This window comes from Cimex lectularius, unplaced genomic scaffold (genome assembly GCF_000648675.2).
Source record: "Cimex lectularius strain Harlan isolate CLEC.00 unplaced genomic scaffold, Clec_2.1 scaffold3, whole genome shotgun sequence".
In the NCBI taxonomy this organism is placed as follows: Eukaryota; Metazoa; Arthropoda; class Insecta; order Hemiptera; family Cimicidae; genus Cimex; species Cimex lectularius.
In genome coordinates, this window is record NW_019392688.1 from 2,929,928 (window position 1) to 2,944,891 (window position 14,964).

Sequence of the window (14,964 nt, forward strand, 5' to 3'; positions counted from 1 at the left end):
TTTTCTAATTTTAAAATTTTCAAACTTCAAAAACCTTCGGTACGAAAAATCAAATCCTTTTATGCATACAAACAAAATTTAAAATTTTTGCATGCTCAAAGATTTGGATTATACTTTCAAGTTTGTAAGTTAAGTGTTGGTGGTAATTTAATGTGTGTAAGACTTATCTCCAGGTATTAACTTCTAATAAATTATTTAAATCTGAATGCAACTTTAATAATTTATTTTTAGTTTAAAAATCAATCAAATCGTTTCAAACTTTTTTCTTTCCAAAAAATATACTTGGAGGGGGAATGTAATGTTATTTTTTCAATGATTTGAAACCTTTTGTTTTTAAACAAATATTGAAAAACTTCATTGCGGGTCATAAAGGGTGGAATAAAGTAAATTGAAAAAAAGAAACAATATATTCTTTTTTTGCTTTTTTTTTTAACAAAAACATCTTTTTGTTGACCTCCTTTCTTTTCGTCCTTTCTTTACAGATATACAATATATATAAGACTTCACTTCCCACCAAAATGGGAGATTTAAAATTAATTTCTTTATATTAATTCTGAAAAACAAAAAATTATTTTCTCTCTTTCTATATATAATCTTTTATTTAAATTATGTACATATTATTTATATATAATATAATATTATATTATATATACAGTGCTTTTTTTTTCTTTTTGTCCTTAATTATTTATTTATATTATATATAATCTTGCCCAGTCCTTCAAAAACTGTAAAAATACATTGAATAGGACAAGCTTTTTTTTTAAATTACTTTTTAAGTTGGGACTATAAAAACATTAACAAAAGTTTAAAATTCAATTATGTACATTGTTTCTTTTTACGCTTGTGTCATTCTAGAGTGAGAACAATTTAACAACTATTTGGGCCTTTATTTTTATTTATATATTTTTTATTTGTTGCATTAAAAAATCTTAAAAAAAAAAAAAAAAAATAGGAATCTTAAGAACCTTTTCCTAGTGGTTCTTTGAAATATGGTTGACATTACAAGGTTATTATAATGAAAGGCAAACAAAATTAAGGAACTATATTGATTTTTATAGCATTTAATTTAATTAACTGCCATTTTTTTCAGACTTCACTTGCCGAATACACATTCGTAAAAAGAAAAAATAATCTATTTTCTCCCAAGTAAACATGTACTGTTTTTTTGACAAGAAAATTAAAAATTAAAGGCACTGACCAATTATCTCTTATGTTTCAATTAATTATTTTAATTTTTTTCTAATGATTAAAAAATACATTTATTGTTCAAGGGTAGAGGGAAGTGGAAAAGAGTCTGATAATTAAACAATTATTATTTATTTGCTTTCCTTCTCTCATTCTAGAAAATATTCCTTTTTTTAAATCTATTAATATATATATATAATATATTACACTTTTAATATGTATATATAAAATATATAATATATCAAATTGTATATTACATATTTATATATATATATTAGTTGATTTTTTTTTTCTGAAGAGTCACATTAGAAACCCTTTGTCTTAAGAAAAAAATAAGAAAAGACGTGGCAGGTTATACGGTAATAATATACAACTAGCTTCTCCCCAAAAGTCCTCAAAAGTCGCTCTCTACTTGACAGGTGCAGACTCCTTTGATGCCCTCCGCCTTCCTTTCGTCTCAATCTGAATTTCATCTAAAACATAAGAAAACGGTACTGTTTATATATTAAAACAAAAAAATTGCCAAATGGGATTATCAAATTCTGATACAGCGTCCCGAATTAATTGCCATTTTGACCCGAGCAATATTATCAAATGGTGAACCCAGATAACAAGGCATCTCTGGTCGAATCCTTTTATTTTTCTTATCTTCCTGAAAACCCTGCCAACCTTTCCACCTCTGACCTGACAAGTTTAAATCAGTCTGTATCAAACGATACTTTCTCACCATTTGACTTTTTTTTGTGATTTTTATTTGTTTTGTGTTATTGTTAGCTTTAAACCCCTTTTCTCTATCAGCATTTTTTTTTTCTTGAGAGATTTACGCATAGTCTGATCTGTCTCTGAAGTTCAATTTTTTTAAACCTTTATTTATTTATATTTCCAAAGTGGATTCTTTCATATAATTTATTTCTTTTTGATCCTCATACTGACATGATGGAAGATTTACAAAATGAAATGGTAAATCTTAAAAATTTATTACAGACAACTTCCACAAACGGACACTTCTAACAGATGTTTCTCATAACCGAGCAATTTTATTTTTTGTGGCATTTTTCCATTACAAAAAGAAGTAATACTAAAGCTGACCATTTATGATTGCTCCAATTGCTCGAACAGAACGGCACTGCTCCAAAAACCTATGTCAACAGCAATCCTGAATAGGTGTGGCATGAAGCACCGAATATTCAATCGGACTGAACTCCATTGTGTCACTCCAAACATTTTCTTGGTAAAACCAAGTAAGTAGTACTACTGCTTTTTTAAGTATATTTCTTAACATTTGCTTTGAAATGGGCTTCAGACTGGAAGATTTTTTGTTTTCCGGGCTTATTTTTAGGTTTTTTGCTTTTTAAAGTAAGCAAACAGCAGCATAACACAATAGATTTCTCTCCATTTTTGAGAAGTGAGCAATTCACAGGAAAACTGGACTGGAGCATTACTATGAAGCGGTCGTGAATGCCCCCTCAAATTTCATGCACGCCAAATGACCCAATACAATTCAGCATGATTCCATGGAACATCGTGCATGGTCAACTAAACCACCAAACATTTTAAAAAACAGATGACTATGTTTAAAAATTGTTTAATGAAAATGTCTATTACAAGTGGTTAATTAGAAATAAAAACAACTCATGAAATATGGCTTTTGTTTACTTGCAAACAGTAATGTTTGGAAATTCTCATACCCTGCACACCCTCTCTGCCTTTGGTTTCAGTTGCGTTTTGGATTGTGACAAACTGATTTTAGTGATGAATACAAAAACAAATTCTTTCTGTCAAAGAAAATGTCGAAGTTGTGGTCAAAATCATACAAATCCATGAGAAAGAGAAAATTAGTGTCTGTGTACATTCGTTCGAATTAATTTTTTCACTTTCACTTAATGTGTCTAATATTTTTTCTATATGTGGCCCCTCTGAGCGGGCAAAATCCTATCCCACGGGGTGGTGTCTGCTTATGGGACTGTATTATCAATTTAATTTTATTATAGAAGTACTTTTAGTAATTCACGACGTAATGGATGTATATTCACCTCCTTTCTTCTTCTTGTGCGTGATCCTTTTCACCTCCTGCCTGGCAGATCTCCTCCCTCCAGCTCTACACCTATTTGGACGTCGGAGAAGAGAAAAAAAAAGAAAAAATGGTATTTGTATAGAAAAAATAAAAACAAAAAGTGCCAGTGAGTAAAAAAAAGTAAAACAAAAAAGAAAGAAGGGTAAATCAAGAACAGGGGAGAAAGAGAAAATAATTTAAAAAGGATTATTTTTTTGTAAAAAAATTATGATTTGCTTAGGAATACGGGATATGCGGAAAAACCAACTTTTCTTCATCCTTTGTGGTCTGTGTTTGCTGCAGAGCTGATGTCGCCATAGCGCCCTTCTGCTTTGGTATGTCCTCTGCCATAACCCTTTTCTCTGGATCATCCTCCTCAGAAGAGTCAACTACAAACAAGAACAAACGTTGAAAGAAAGTTAAAATATGAAAGACTTAAAAAAAATTAAGTTCACTTATAGTTAAAATTTCTCATTATATGGTCAAACAAGTCATTAAATGAAATCTGAGTTCATATATTTATGAGTTATATGCTACTGTTAGAACATAGACATAATCATATATCCAACATTTATGTATGAACCATTAACAAGTATTTATGGTTTGAACTCCTTTTCATGAAATAGGAAATTCTAGAAATTCTAAACAATTTTATTTTAATACCTTTTCTAGATTTTGTTTTCATACAAGGCTCAGAATTATTCTGCGTTGGCTGCTCACTGTTAACACCCATATAGGCTTTGATTAATTCTGAAGCATTCTCTGAGCACTTCCGTTTTGATGACCTGAATTGTATAAAAAAAGATATATTAAAAAAATATGTATATTTTTTATGTATGCTTAATGAAATGTGAAATTTTTCATTGAGTAGAATCACCTAGTAGCAGGAGCATCATCATGCGAAGCTGTAGAGCTTTCAGATGCCTTGCGACTGCGCTTAGCAGGTGGGGATGTCGGAGGTTCAGGTACCACTGGTTCAGGACTCCTCGTACTTAACCTATTAAATAAAGTGTTAAAACCGATTAAGTTTCAATATGAGACTGGTTTTACCTGTGATTTCGCATGCTCCGTCCGGAAGTACGTCTATCCGCCGAATCGCCTGGGATTTCAATGAGGAGTTGTTCAAGAAGCGACTTGCCACTCGCTGAGTCCGACCTCGTTCTCGTAGAGGGATACTCTTCCCTTGATTTGAGCTGACAAAGATCAGGAGTCGGACTCTCCCTCTGCTTTTCAGGGTTAGAGTAGGTGTACAGTGCTGGCGTGAGACGGATGGGGACAGGGTCTTCCCCTCCGACCTCAAAATCCTCCTCGTCTCGTACTTCCTCCGTACTTTTCACCTCGTCCTTTTTACAATCGTCTTTCCTGGTTAAGAAAAGGAACAAATCGCAATGGATTTCTTAACCGAATTTCTATTAAATGGGAACAGACAGGGTGAGACAGTAAAAATGAAGTTTTCATATTGCCACAATTTAATTTGAGGGATTTTTAATACTTTCTCAAAATTAAAACGTCTTTGTATGTGCAAATTTTTTTCTGAAAAAATGAAAATTTACTATCAAAATTTTTGGCTTTTTTATAATACATCCATACTACTTTTTAGAGCTACTTTTGGTATTTTTTCTTAAATCATTGCTATTTTTATATAAACAAAACCTTAGACAACAATAAGAAATAATGTGATTAGTGCAAAAATTAAATTGAAGATTGATAAAATTGTATAGAATATAGCTTACTTTCTGTCAAACACTAATACTAAACTTAATAACTCAAATGTTTTTCACCTATTAAAAATTATTAGTATATTATATATTTGTAAAAGTCTGGCTACGCATTTCTACACTGCAACCAACATGAGTGCCGGCTGGGTATTTGACTACTGAGTATTGACCCCCCCCCAATCCCAAACCAACTGGTTAGCTTAATTTATTGTTATTTACAAGGGTAGGCACAATTAAAAATGATTGGAAACTGCCAAATTACAGATGAGAAACAATATAATTCTAATTATATAAAATTAAATAATAAAATTAAAGCAAATACAAAAACAAGTCAAAGGCAAAGATGTTGATACATGCTATTTTGTAGTAAATCAATTTCAAAAATAGGGAGAAGATAAAAGAGTAAAAATGAAGTCTAGCAGAAAGTGACATGACTGACAAGGGTCTATAAAAAAAATAAAATAGACTAATCAAGCTGGGTAGGGTGCAGGCTTGGTTTTATAGTGGTTTTTTCACTGTACAATGCCCAACACTTCATCAGGCACAGTGCTGAAATGTATAGCCAGACCTTAAAACCTAGTCGATTACTCACCGATTTGGTGAATCGCCTCGATTGGGCGATTTTTCAGAAAGTGCGTCCATACTTTCTATCCCAGAATCGTCCCCCGCTTTGTCCAGAGCGCCACCTGGGCCCTGGACTTTTTCACCCCCAGGAGGGGAAGGTTTTGCCGGATAAGGGGGTGTCATCTGTTTACTCTCGGGTGAATTGCTTTTATTCTGATATTCTTTCCTACCATTACCTAAAATTACAAAAGAAAGAGATTAATTAAGAAAGATTAGGGGCAGCTCACGAAATGAAAATACTCACTAATAAAATGACCTTCGGGATTAGCATCTTGCACAGGCGGCGTTTCTACCTCCTGCACTTTTTCTAAGGTCTTTTCCGGTTGTATTGAGTTGACCGTTGAACTCATTTTTACTATAGGTGCAGTTTTAAGCCCTGTTACTGTTTTAGAAGTGCTAAGTGCCCCTGAAGATGCTACTGAAATCATCTTCCTTCTTTTGTCCTCGAGCTGTAAAATTAAAGGCTTTTAAGCAAAGAAACATTAAATATTGGTAATGTTTAAATGTAAATAAAATAAATAAATAAATTTAAAAATTACAATTAAAAATTGTTAACCATGTTCACCTGAGGTCTGAGAGGAGTGAGGGATTTCCCATGGCCCCTTTTCCTCTTCTTCTCATCTGTTGTAACTTCAGGGACGGATCTGTAAGTAAATTTGTAAAATAAGAAGTGATAATAGCACAGAAAAAAATATTAACTAAAGAAAAGTTTATAACTGATGATTTAGTCATTTCTTTTTGTTTTAGTGCATATCAAACTTGCCTTAATATAGATGCGACCTCGGCCTCTGAAGGGTAACTGGAAATTGGCGGGATAACATTCGGGATAGGAGAAGTTTCAACTTTCCGCCTTGGCTTCCCCTCCCTTTTCCTTTCCCTACACCTTTAAAAGTAAGTAGAATTAATAAATTATAAGAGACGGTCGATAAATCTACTAATACAAACCTATTAACAACTGCAGCATTCCTCCCTCTCAGAGATATGTGAAGTGGGGGAACCCTGGGCTCTGAGTTAGGCGGTGTGGTAGGAGTCTGCTGCATTGCTGAAGCTGAGGCCGTATACCTTACATTAAATGGCCCACATTTGTCCACTTTGAGACGCAGTTTGAGCTTTTCAGCGGCACGCTCTTCCTGTGGGGAGCCCTCGCATTTACTAGGGCTTGGGGGAAATTCCAAAGGCACCGCTATAGGTGGGGGTGTCGGCACTGGTAATGGCACTGACACTGGCACGGGGAGGGAAACTGGCACTGGGACTGGTACCGGTGCCTGAGGTGGGCTTGGTACTGGTGGCACCCTGGTTTCCTCGACTGTCATCTCCGCCTCGCTTTCAGAACTTGAATCCGAGCTCATGGGCTCGAGCACACCAGTTAGAGGATTTATAAGGTATTGCCTTTTTTTACCACTCGAAGTCAGTTCCTCCTCACTCGGATCTTTCACCGCTTCCTAAAATATTTTTTAAAAATTGATTAAACATTTATTCTTTATTCAGCCATTATTGGCACACACATGGAGAAAGTTCATATTTTAATCTAATGACAACAAAAAATTAAATAATAACTAACAAGCTGAATGAATTGTTGAAATATAAGAAAAAATCAAGTAAATTACTTCTTTTATTTTGTTGACTTCTGGTTCAGGTGTTGAAAGCTGTTGAGCCAATGGCACCAAAGGCTGAGGCGGTAGTGGAGGAGGAGGCGGAGGCGGCGGCCTATGGTGGACTACAGCCTGTGGGCAGGGCTGAAACCTTTGTACGACCTGCTGCGCATTCTGTTGAGGCACTGCTTCTGTTTGCAGAAGGTTAACTAGAAGGGGGCTTTCGACTGGCTCTATCTTTGGATCGACAGTGGGCTGCTGTCCTGGATAAGGGGGAGGTGGATAGTGCTTCTGCTGTAGCTGTATCTGTGGCGCCACTTTCTGCACTTGTGGTGGTGTGGGTTGAAACGGTGCGAAGACGCGCTGGCCTTGCAGCTGTATCTGCGGGGCCGGAGGCCGAGCAGGTACGACGGGGGGTGGCCTGTTTGAAGGGCCAGGCACATCCTGTGCAACGGGGGGCTGCACCGGAGGACTGACTCGTATTGAGATGACTTCAGCAGGGCGCAGTTGAACCGAGAGGATCCCAAGGCGACCAAGGACCTCCCCTCCTCCTTGACCCGCCAGGCTTCGCAGCCTCTCAGCGGCATCCTGCCCCAGGCTGAACGTCACTCTCACTGAGTTCCAAGGCTCCACTTTTTTCACCCTCAGGTACCTCCTGTCTGAATCTGAAAACAACAATAACCTAACTAAATCTAATCTAGCTAATTAATTTTCAAAACCTATAATAAAAGGTTTTTCATAATATACTTAGTTTTAAGTAATAAAGGGGGCAACAAAAAAATTACAAAGCTGTTTTTTAAAATATTGTTAGTTGTTATTTATAATTGTTAGCAAAATTTCGCTAATATATCATTTCCTACTAATAACCTTTTTTATTTTTTCAAGTGTGAAAATTCAATTCTTCAAAAATAATATTAACCATTTCAATCCAACTGTTAAGCCTTTGGATTTTAATTTTAATCAGCTCCATTATCAAATTTATTCTCTGAATTGGTTGAGTGGGCTGAGAAATTGCACTCACCCCGGCATAACAGCTCCCGCAGGCTGTCTAAGATGTACTTGAACCTCTGTGGGAATTCAGGGTCCTTCAGGTCACCGATGCAGGTCACGACTGTCTCGACAGCATCTATTTTCTCGTTTTCTTCCATTTCTTTAAAGAACAATGAAGCAAGACTAGTTTTAATAACACAAATTCGATCGTTGGAACAATTCCACTAATATATTACTTACCAAATTACGTCATTTTTAATTGTCTTATTGCACATTTCCCTGTTTTTTACTTGTTTTGGGTTTTTTCAAAGTTTTTATAAGGTTTTATTATAATGTATGTTTCGTAGATATAAAACCTGAAAAAGAAAGATACGATTTTTTTGAATTTCTCTCGTTTATATCATCCTTTATATTTTCAATTTCTATTGTTCTTAAGAAATAGAAAAAAACAAACAACAAAATGCTTGCCGAGAAAGACCACTGGACATTTGGGAGTTTTTGTTTTATATTAACGAAATAAGTAGTTTGCTTCTGGTTCATATTGGATTGTACACTGTTATTGTACACCTAGCAAACCCCCAAGAAGAAATCTTACTGAATATAACACTAATCTACTTTGAAGAAACGAGAAAAAACTTTAATGAATATAAAATTTTACAGTGAAATCACAGTTTATTTCAGAGCTTCAAATATAAGTTTCTAGACTTTTAATTAATACTTTAACCCTGGGGATAATATATTAATAAAAAGCTTTTAAAAACCTTTTATGCAAGACACGGGTTTGAAAATAAAGTTTAAAAAAAACAAAAACATGGTCCCATTTCAAGCCAAAATGGGAGATTAATTTTAAAAAAAAATAAGAATCAATTCAAGTAGCCAAACCAAAAACATTTTTTCAATGCAGGTAAAGTACTTTTTAGACTACAAACACTTTAAAATTTCAAAGCAAAACTTAAAAACTTGTTATTATGACCAATAAAGGGAATATTAAAGAGATTTTTGTGTACTTTTGACCAAAATAGGGCACTGTGAAATTGAAATTTTTTCTACTATTTTGAGTGACCAACCCATCAAAACATTTACTCTAGGGATTAGGATGGTTACAGCTTGAAAAACAAAATAGAAAAAAATGTGAGCCAATAAAGGTTTGAAAATGAAGTAAATAAAATGGGGATAACTTTTTTTCACTCACAAACAATATAAGATGATTTTGCTTTTTGATTTTACTCATTACCTAAAAGCATTAAAAGTGTGAAAGCACGCAGGGTATATTAAAGAAAGAGAAAAAAAACTACTTTTGTCCAAAATGAGAGAGAGAGCAATGAATTTGTGAATTTGAAAAAAAAACTTTCAAGTGATGGATCCACCAAAAACAATCACCTTGTTGCCATATCAAAACTTACAATAATGAAGGTAATGTACTTCACTGTTAGAAACGATTTGAAACAAAATGGGTAAAAAAAGTAGATCGATAAATGCCTAAAAAAATACAATAAATGGGGGAAAAATTACCTGATCAAAATTGGTGATTTGTAAATATATAAAAAAAAAGAAATAAAATTTAAAAAAAAATGAATTGAAGTTTCCAACATCAAAACCTTCAATTAATAATATAATTAAAGTGTTCAATTGCTAAAAACAGTTTTAAAATTTTAAAACAAATCAAAAAACTTATAGTCTGCTAAACGTGTAGAATAAAAAAAGGCATTTTAACATTTTTATTTCCGGTCAAAATGAGAGATTTGGTGAATTTGAAAAAATGTAAATTTTCGTATAATAAACCCATTAAAACTCATCAATAATGCAGAGAATGTACTTCAATAGTTAGAAGAACAATAAAACAGAACATTTGTGTTATGGGCCCATAAAGGTTTGAAAAGAAAAAGTAAATAAATAAGGGGAAAATATGCTTTTATGACCGAAATGGGAGATTTGTGAAAGAGAAAAAAAATTGTATTATTCGCGTGATGAACCAATAAAAACCACTGATAATGTACGTAAGTGTTCGCTAGGTAAAAATGATAGTTTTTAAATCAAAACAAAAACATGGTATGGGCCAATAGAGGTTTGTAAATAAAGTAAAATAATTTTTTTTTACATGTGAATTTGAATTCAAGTAGCCAAGACATCAAATCTTCAATAATGTAAATAATGTTCAATAGATAAAAACAGTTTAAAAGCAAACCGAAAAAACTTATTATGGATAAATAAAGTGCAAAATACTTGGAAAAGAGCAATATGATCTTTTTAATTCTTGCCAAAAGGGAGATTTACCAAATTGAAAGAAAAAATTGAATCTTTTGATTGATCAACCCATCAGAAACTTGAATGATAGTCAGATACAATTTACAACTTGAAAAACAAAATGTTGTAGGCCAATAACCGTTTGAAAAAATAAATAAATAAATAAAATTGGGAAGAAATTAAATTGAAAAAATTTTAATTTCTAGTAAACCCAACTAAACGTTAAATAATGTAGGCAATATGCTCACTAAATAGAACAGATTTAAAGTTTCAAATTAAAACGAAAAAATTTGTTATTATAGGCCAGTAAAGCAGAAGAAAAGAAGAAGAAAAAGAAAGTAAAAGTGTTGTGGCTCACAAGGAACTAAAACCAATTCTCATAACTAGGTTTTGTTCTAGGGATATCATAACGATCTCTATTGATTTCAGGAGAAGGGGTAGTCGACATAACCTCTACATAGCGAGTGCCTACCTACCCCACGATGAGGACTGTCCAACCGAGATAGTCAGGGAACTCACAACATATTGTGAGGATAATAATATAGGACTTATACTGGGCTGTGATGTAAATGCACATAACATAGCATGGGGCAGCTCAGNAGGTATGCTAGGGAAAGATTTAATACTTTCGAAGGAGAGGACATAACCAAAACACTCCCCAGGATAAAATGGTCCACAATCCTGGGGTTTGTGAATAGGTCCAATAGGTTTATACAGGACTCGTGAGCCGACCAGGTCCCGGACCTTCTAGGGATGGGGTACGGGCCTACTCAGGCTTTTAACCCCTCGGGTCCTGGTCGCCCGCCCTGTGTAATATATAAGTAAAAGCGAAAACAAATCATAGTACTTTTATTTTTAAAAAAAAGTTTTTTTTTATCTACAAACAATGTGGTTTTAAATTTTGAGTTTTATTTATAAACAATTCTTTTCTTTCTTTCCAAAAGTAAAAATAAAGGGGGAATAAAGGTATAAAAATTAAGTTAAGTTTAAGTTTTTTTAAAATCCAGAAATTATAATATATACAGTTTAAAAATGCCAAAGCACACAGAAAAAAATTGTTTTCCCCATATTATAAATGAGCCAATAAAGAGTAAAATAAAGGGGGGAAGCAATACGATCTTTCAAAAAGGGAGATTTAAAGAAATTGAAAAACATTTAATTTTTCAAGTGATGAACACATCAATCAGGTACAAAAAGCTAAAAACAGTTTAAAAAAAAAAGGCTAGAAAAGTAGAATAAAGGAGAAAATCAGAAAATTGAATTATTAATTAATAAAATTGAATTTGATTTTTTTAAATGCTCCGAATGATCAATCAAATTGATCAAAACTTTCTACGATGTGGTTTTAAATTTTGACATATAGACACACATTTTATTTGTAAATAATTATTTCTCAAATAAATAAATAAATAAAATAAAAATAAATAAAGAGCGAAAAGTTTGAAAATTAAGTTTTAAACAAATCCAGAAATTAGAAGGGACAGTGTAAAAATTTCAAAGCAGACCGAAAAAAAAACTGTTTTGACCATAAATAGTAAAATACACGGGGAAAAAGCACTACGATCTTTTCAAAAAAAGAGATAAATCGATTCAATTTAAAGAAATTGAAAAAAAAATCTAATGATGAATCCATCAATCAAGTACGTAAAGTTAAAAAAAAGTTAAAAATTCAAAGCAAAAAAAAAAATTGACCATAATTAATAGCATATATAGGGAAAAGCAATACGATCTTTTCAAAAAGAGAGATTATATCGATTCAATTTAAAGAAATTGAAAAAAAATTCGAATTATCAATCCATCAATCAAGTACGTAAAGCTAAAAAACAGTTAAAAATTTCAAAGCAAACTGAAAATAAAATTGTAGAGCCAGTAAAGTGTACAATAAAGGAGAAAATCAGAAATTTTAATTATTAGTTAATAAAACTGAATTTGATTTTTTTAAACCCTCGGAATGACCAATCAAATCGATCAAAAACTTCTACAATGTTGTTTTACATTTTGACAATAAAGTTTTATTTGTAAGCAATTCTTTCTAAATAAAAATAAAGGTATGAAAATTAAGTTTTTAAAAAATCCACAAATTGGGAGAAACAGTTTAAAAACTTCAAAGCAAAATGAAAAAAAAAAGTTTTGATCATAAATAGTAAAATACTTCAAATCATGTAAAAACTGTTAAAAATTTCAAAGAAAAAAATTGACCGTAAATAGTAAAATATATGGGGAAAAAGCAATACGATTTTTTCAAAAGGAGAGATTTAAAGAAATTGAAAGAAAAAAAAAATTCGAACGATGAACCCATCAATAATGTACGTAAGACCAAAAATAGTTAACAATTTGAAACAAACTGAAAAAAATTATAGTGCCAGAAAAGTGTAGAATAAAGGAAAAAATCAGTAAAATTAGTTTATTAATTAATAAAACTGAAGATATGGTGAATTTGATTTTTTTAATTCATCTAATGACTAATCAAATCGATCAAAAACCTCCAACCACTCATCTGTTTTTAAATTTTGACAATACTGTTTTAATTGTAAACGCCCCTTTCATGAAACACCCATGCACAAGCTGAGAGACCTAAATAAATAAAATGTATATTTTTAATGAAATATGTATTCAATGGGATCATACTATTTTATTTTCGTCAAAACAATACATTAATCACAATGACGTGATCGGACTAAAGCACTGTCCAAATAAATGACAATTTTATCACGAGATACGTTTACAACAAATGGAGAGAAAAAAAAACCATTAATTTCTTTACATTTTATGAAATTCTGAAACTATCTTGAATGAATTTAAGGTATTTACTTTTTACGCCCTTGGAAGTCAGTTTTCTTTCTTCTTTGTTTCTCTACCTTGTTCTTTTTTTAAATTGTCAATATTGACTTCTTTTTTTAAATGTGAATTGACATATTAAATTTGTATCCACGTTATACTAAATTTAATAGTGCTTGCAAATTTTGAAACTACGCCGGAAAGATTTAAGGTTCTGATATGGAGGAAAAGGATTAACTTTTAAATTTTTTAAAAACGGATTTTTATGGGGGTTTTTCAACATAATTATTTAGTCTCGTTTTAGATAATGGCAAAGGTATAAAGGGTCTGTTTGAAAACGTTTTTTCAATTTTCGAACAATAATTATTAGATTTTTATTCTAGTTCTGGTGCCAAGTCGATCAGTTTGTAAGGAAATTATTTGTTTTGTTTATTTATTTATTTTATTTTTGTTTAAAAAAATAAATAAGAGAAGTTTTAGCCGATGTAAAGGGTTATTGTTGAATTGTTGTTTTCAATCGCCTGTTTACTGTTTTTTTTAAACAAAATCCCAAAATTTTGCCCCCTCCAAAAAATTGGAAAAAAGGAACGCATCAACGCGGCGGCCGGATAGGAAATCCGGACAAGCGGCCGGGATGGTCATTTCGAAAACGTGGAAATGATGAACGGCGTACAGACTCGTCCGACCGTGGACGTACTGGGCGAAAAGGGCTTTTTTATTTATTAAAAAAGGGCTAGGCTGTACACGGCATTGGCCCGAGTCGGCCATCTTGGAATCGCGCTACGCGACTTCCTTACGTTCTCGTAGTCGTCCCTAAATCCCTTCGATCTAGACGCAAAAAGAACCCTTCGGTTTGAGGAGAAAAAAGGGCCAGGGTTGAAATAAAACTGTTTACCTCGTTCTTCTTCTCGAGAGCCACCCCCGGCCAGGGGGGGAATGTGCGGGTCGTCTTCTCAAACACTCACATCACAAGGGTTTTACTATCACGGGCTAATACCGGATTTACACTGTTTTGTCGGCGAAATCACTCGTCGGTCAAGTTCCTCTCGAAAATGAAACTCCTCCCTCGGTGAAGCGGGACGCGATCAAACTCAAATTCCAACGGAAAGGTATTCGCGATAAAATATCCGACGTCGATCGGAGGGAATCAAAACATATCCTCCATTACTGCCGTCGGACGTCTTTCGCCGGGGAGGGGGCGCAGGCTGGCCAACGTGAAGGCGAACCATTTACAGATGGCGGGAAATTCGACTTGGACGAAACCGAAACGGATCCCGGCCGCCTTCCTTTTACAGATGACAAATTCTAGTTATTTCAAACAATAACAGACGACACACTTTTTATTTCTATTTACACGCAACATCTGCCCTATTTGACAATGACCGTACTTTATATAAATGACCGTTAAACGATTTTCATATGAAATGTTACTTAAACTCCCTTTAAATAGTGACACTTTTTACCTTTCCTTAAGTCATAAGAACTTAATATCAATAAAATGAAACCTGACAATTGCGTTTGATTTGTTTTATATTTCTGTTATTTCATTATTGTATGTATATTATTCTGGCTTTCACCCAGAAGGGTTGTAAGGTCCCCGATGTGCTGACCTTAGTGTCTATAAATCTCTTACCTTTAAGCCAGATGCCTGGGAGATCGTCGCTTCCTACCGGTTAGGCTCCTACGGAGGCCATAAAGATAGGTCATTTCGCTCTAAACGCGTGCAAACTATAATCTAGCCTAGTACTAGTTAAATTAGACGTCAGTCGCACAAATATAT

The 14,964-nt window shown here is 33.2% G+C and overlaps 1 protein-coding gene across 2 annotated transcripts; it reads right to left on the minus strand.

Annotated features, from left to right (window-relative positions):
• Window positions 1-800: 800 nt before the first annotated feature.
• LOC106662255 (nuclear receptor coactivator 6-like) lies at window positions 801-14,548 on the minus strand. Of its 2 annotated transcripts, none has more exons than XM_024225819.1 (15): window positions 14,080-14,548; window positions 8,403-8,518; window positions 8,194-8,322; window positions 7,188-7,837; window positions 6,526-7,022; window positions 6,344-6,463; window positions 6,137-6,224; window positions 5,825-6,029; window positions 5,549-5,756; window positions 4,289-4,600; window positions 4,116-4,235; window positions 3,902-4,023; window positions 3,507-3,627; window positions 3,219-3,289; window positions 801-1,658 (listed from the first exon to the last, which is right to left on the minus strand). In XM_024225819.1, the coding sequence occupies exons 3-15, from the start codon at window positions 8,318-8,320 to the stop codon at window positions 1,594-1,596; spliced, it is 2,706 nt and encodes a 901-aa protein (XP_024081587.1). In that variant the 5' UTR covers window positions 8,321-8,322; window positions 8,403-8,518; window positions 14,080-14,548; the 3' UTR covers window positions 801-1,593. The 2 variants fall into 2 exon arrangements, with proteins under 2 accessions (XP_024081587.1, XP_014241680.1); XM_014386194.2 differs by having other exon boundaries at window positions 6,146-6,224; window positions 14,080-14,547.
• Between the last annotated feature and the right edge of the window lie 416 nt (window positions 14,549-14,964).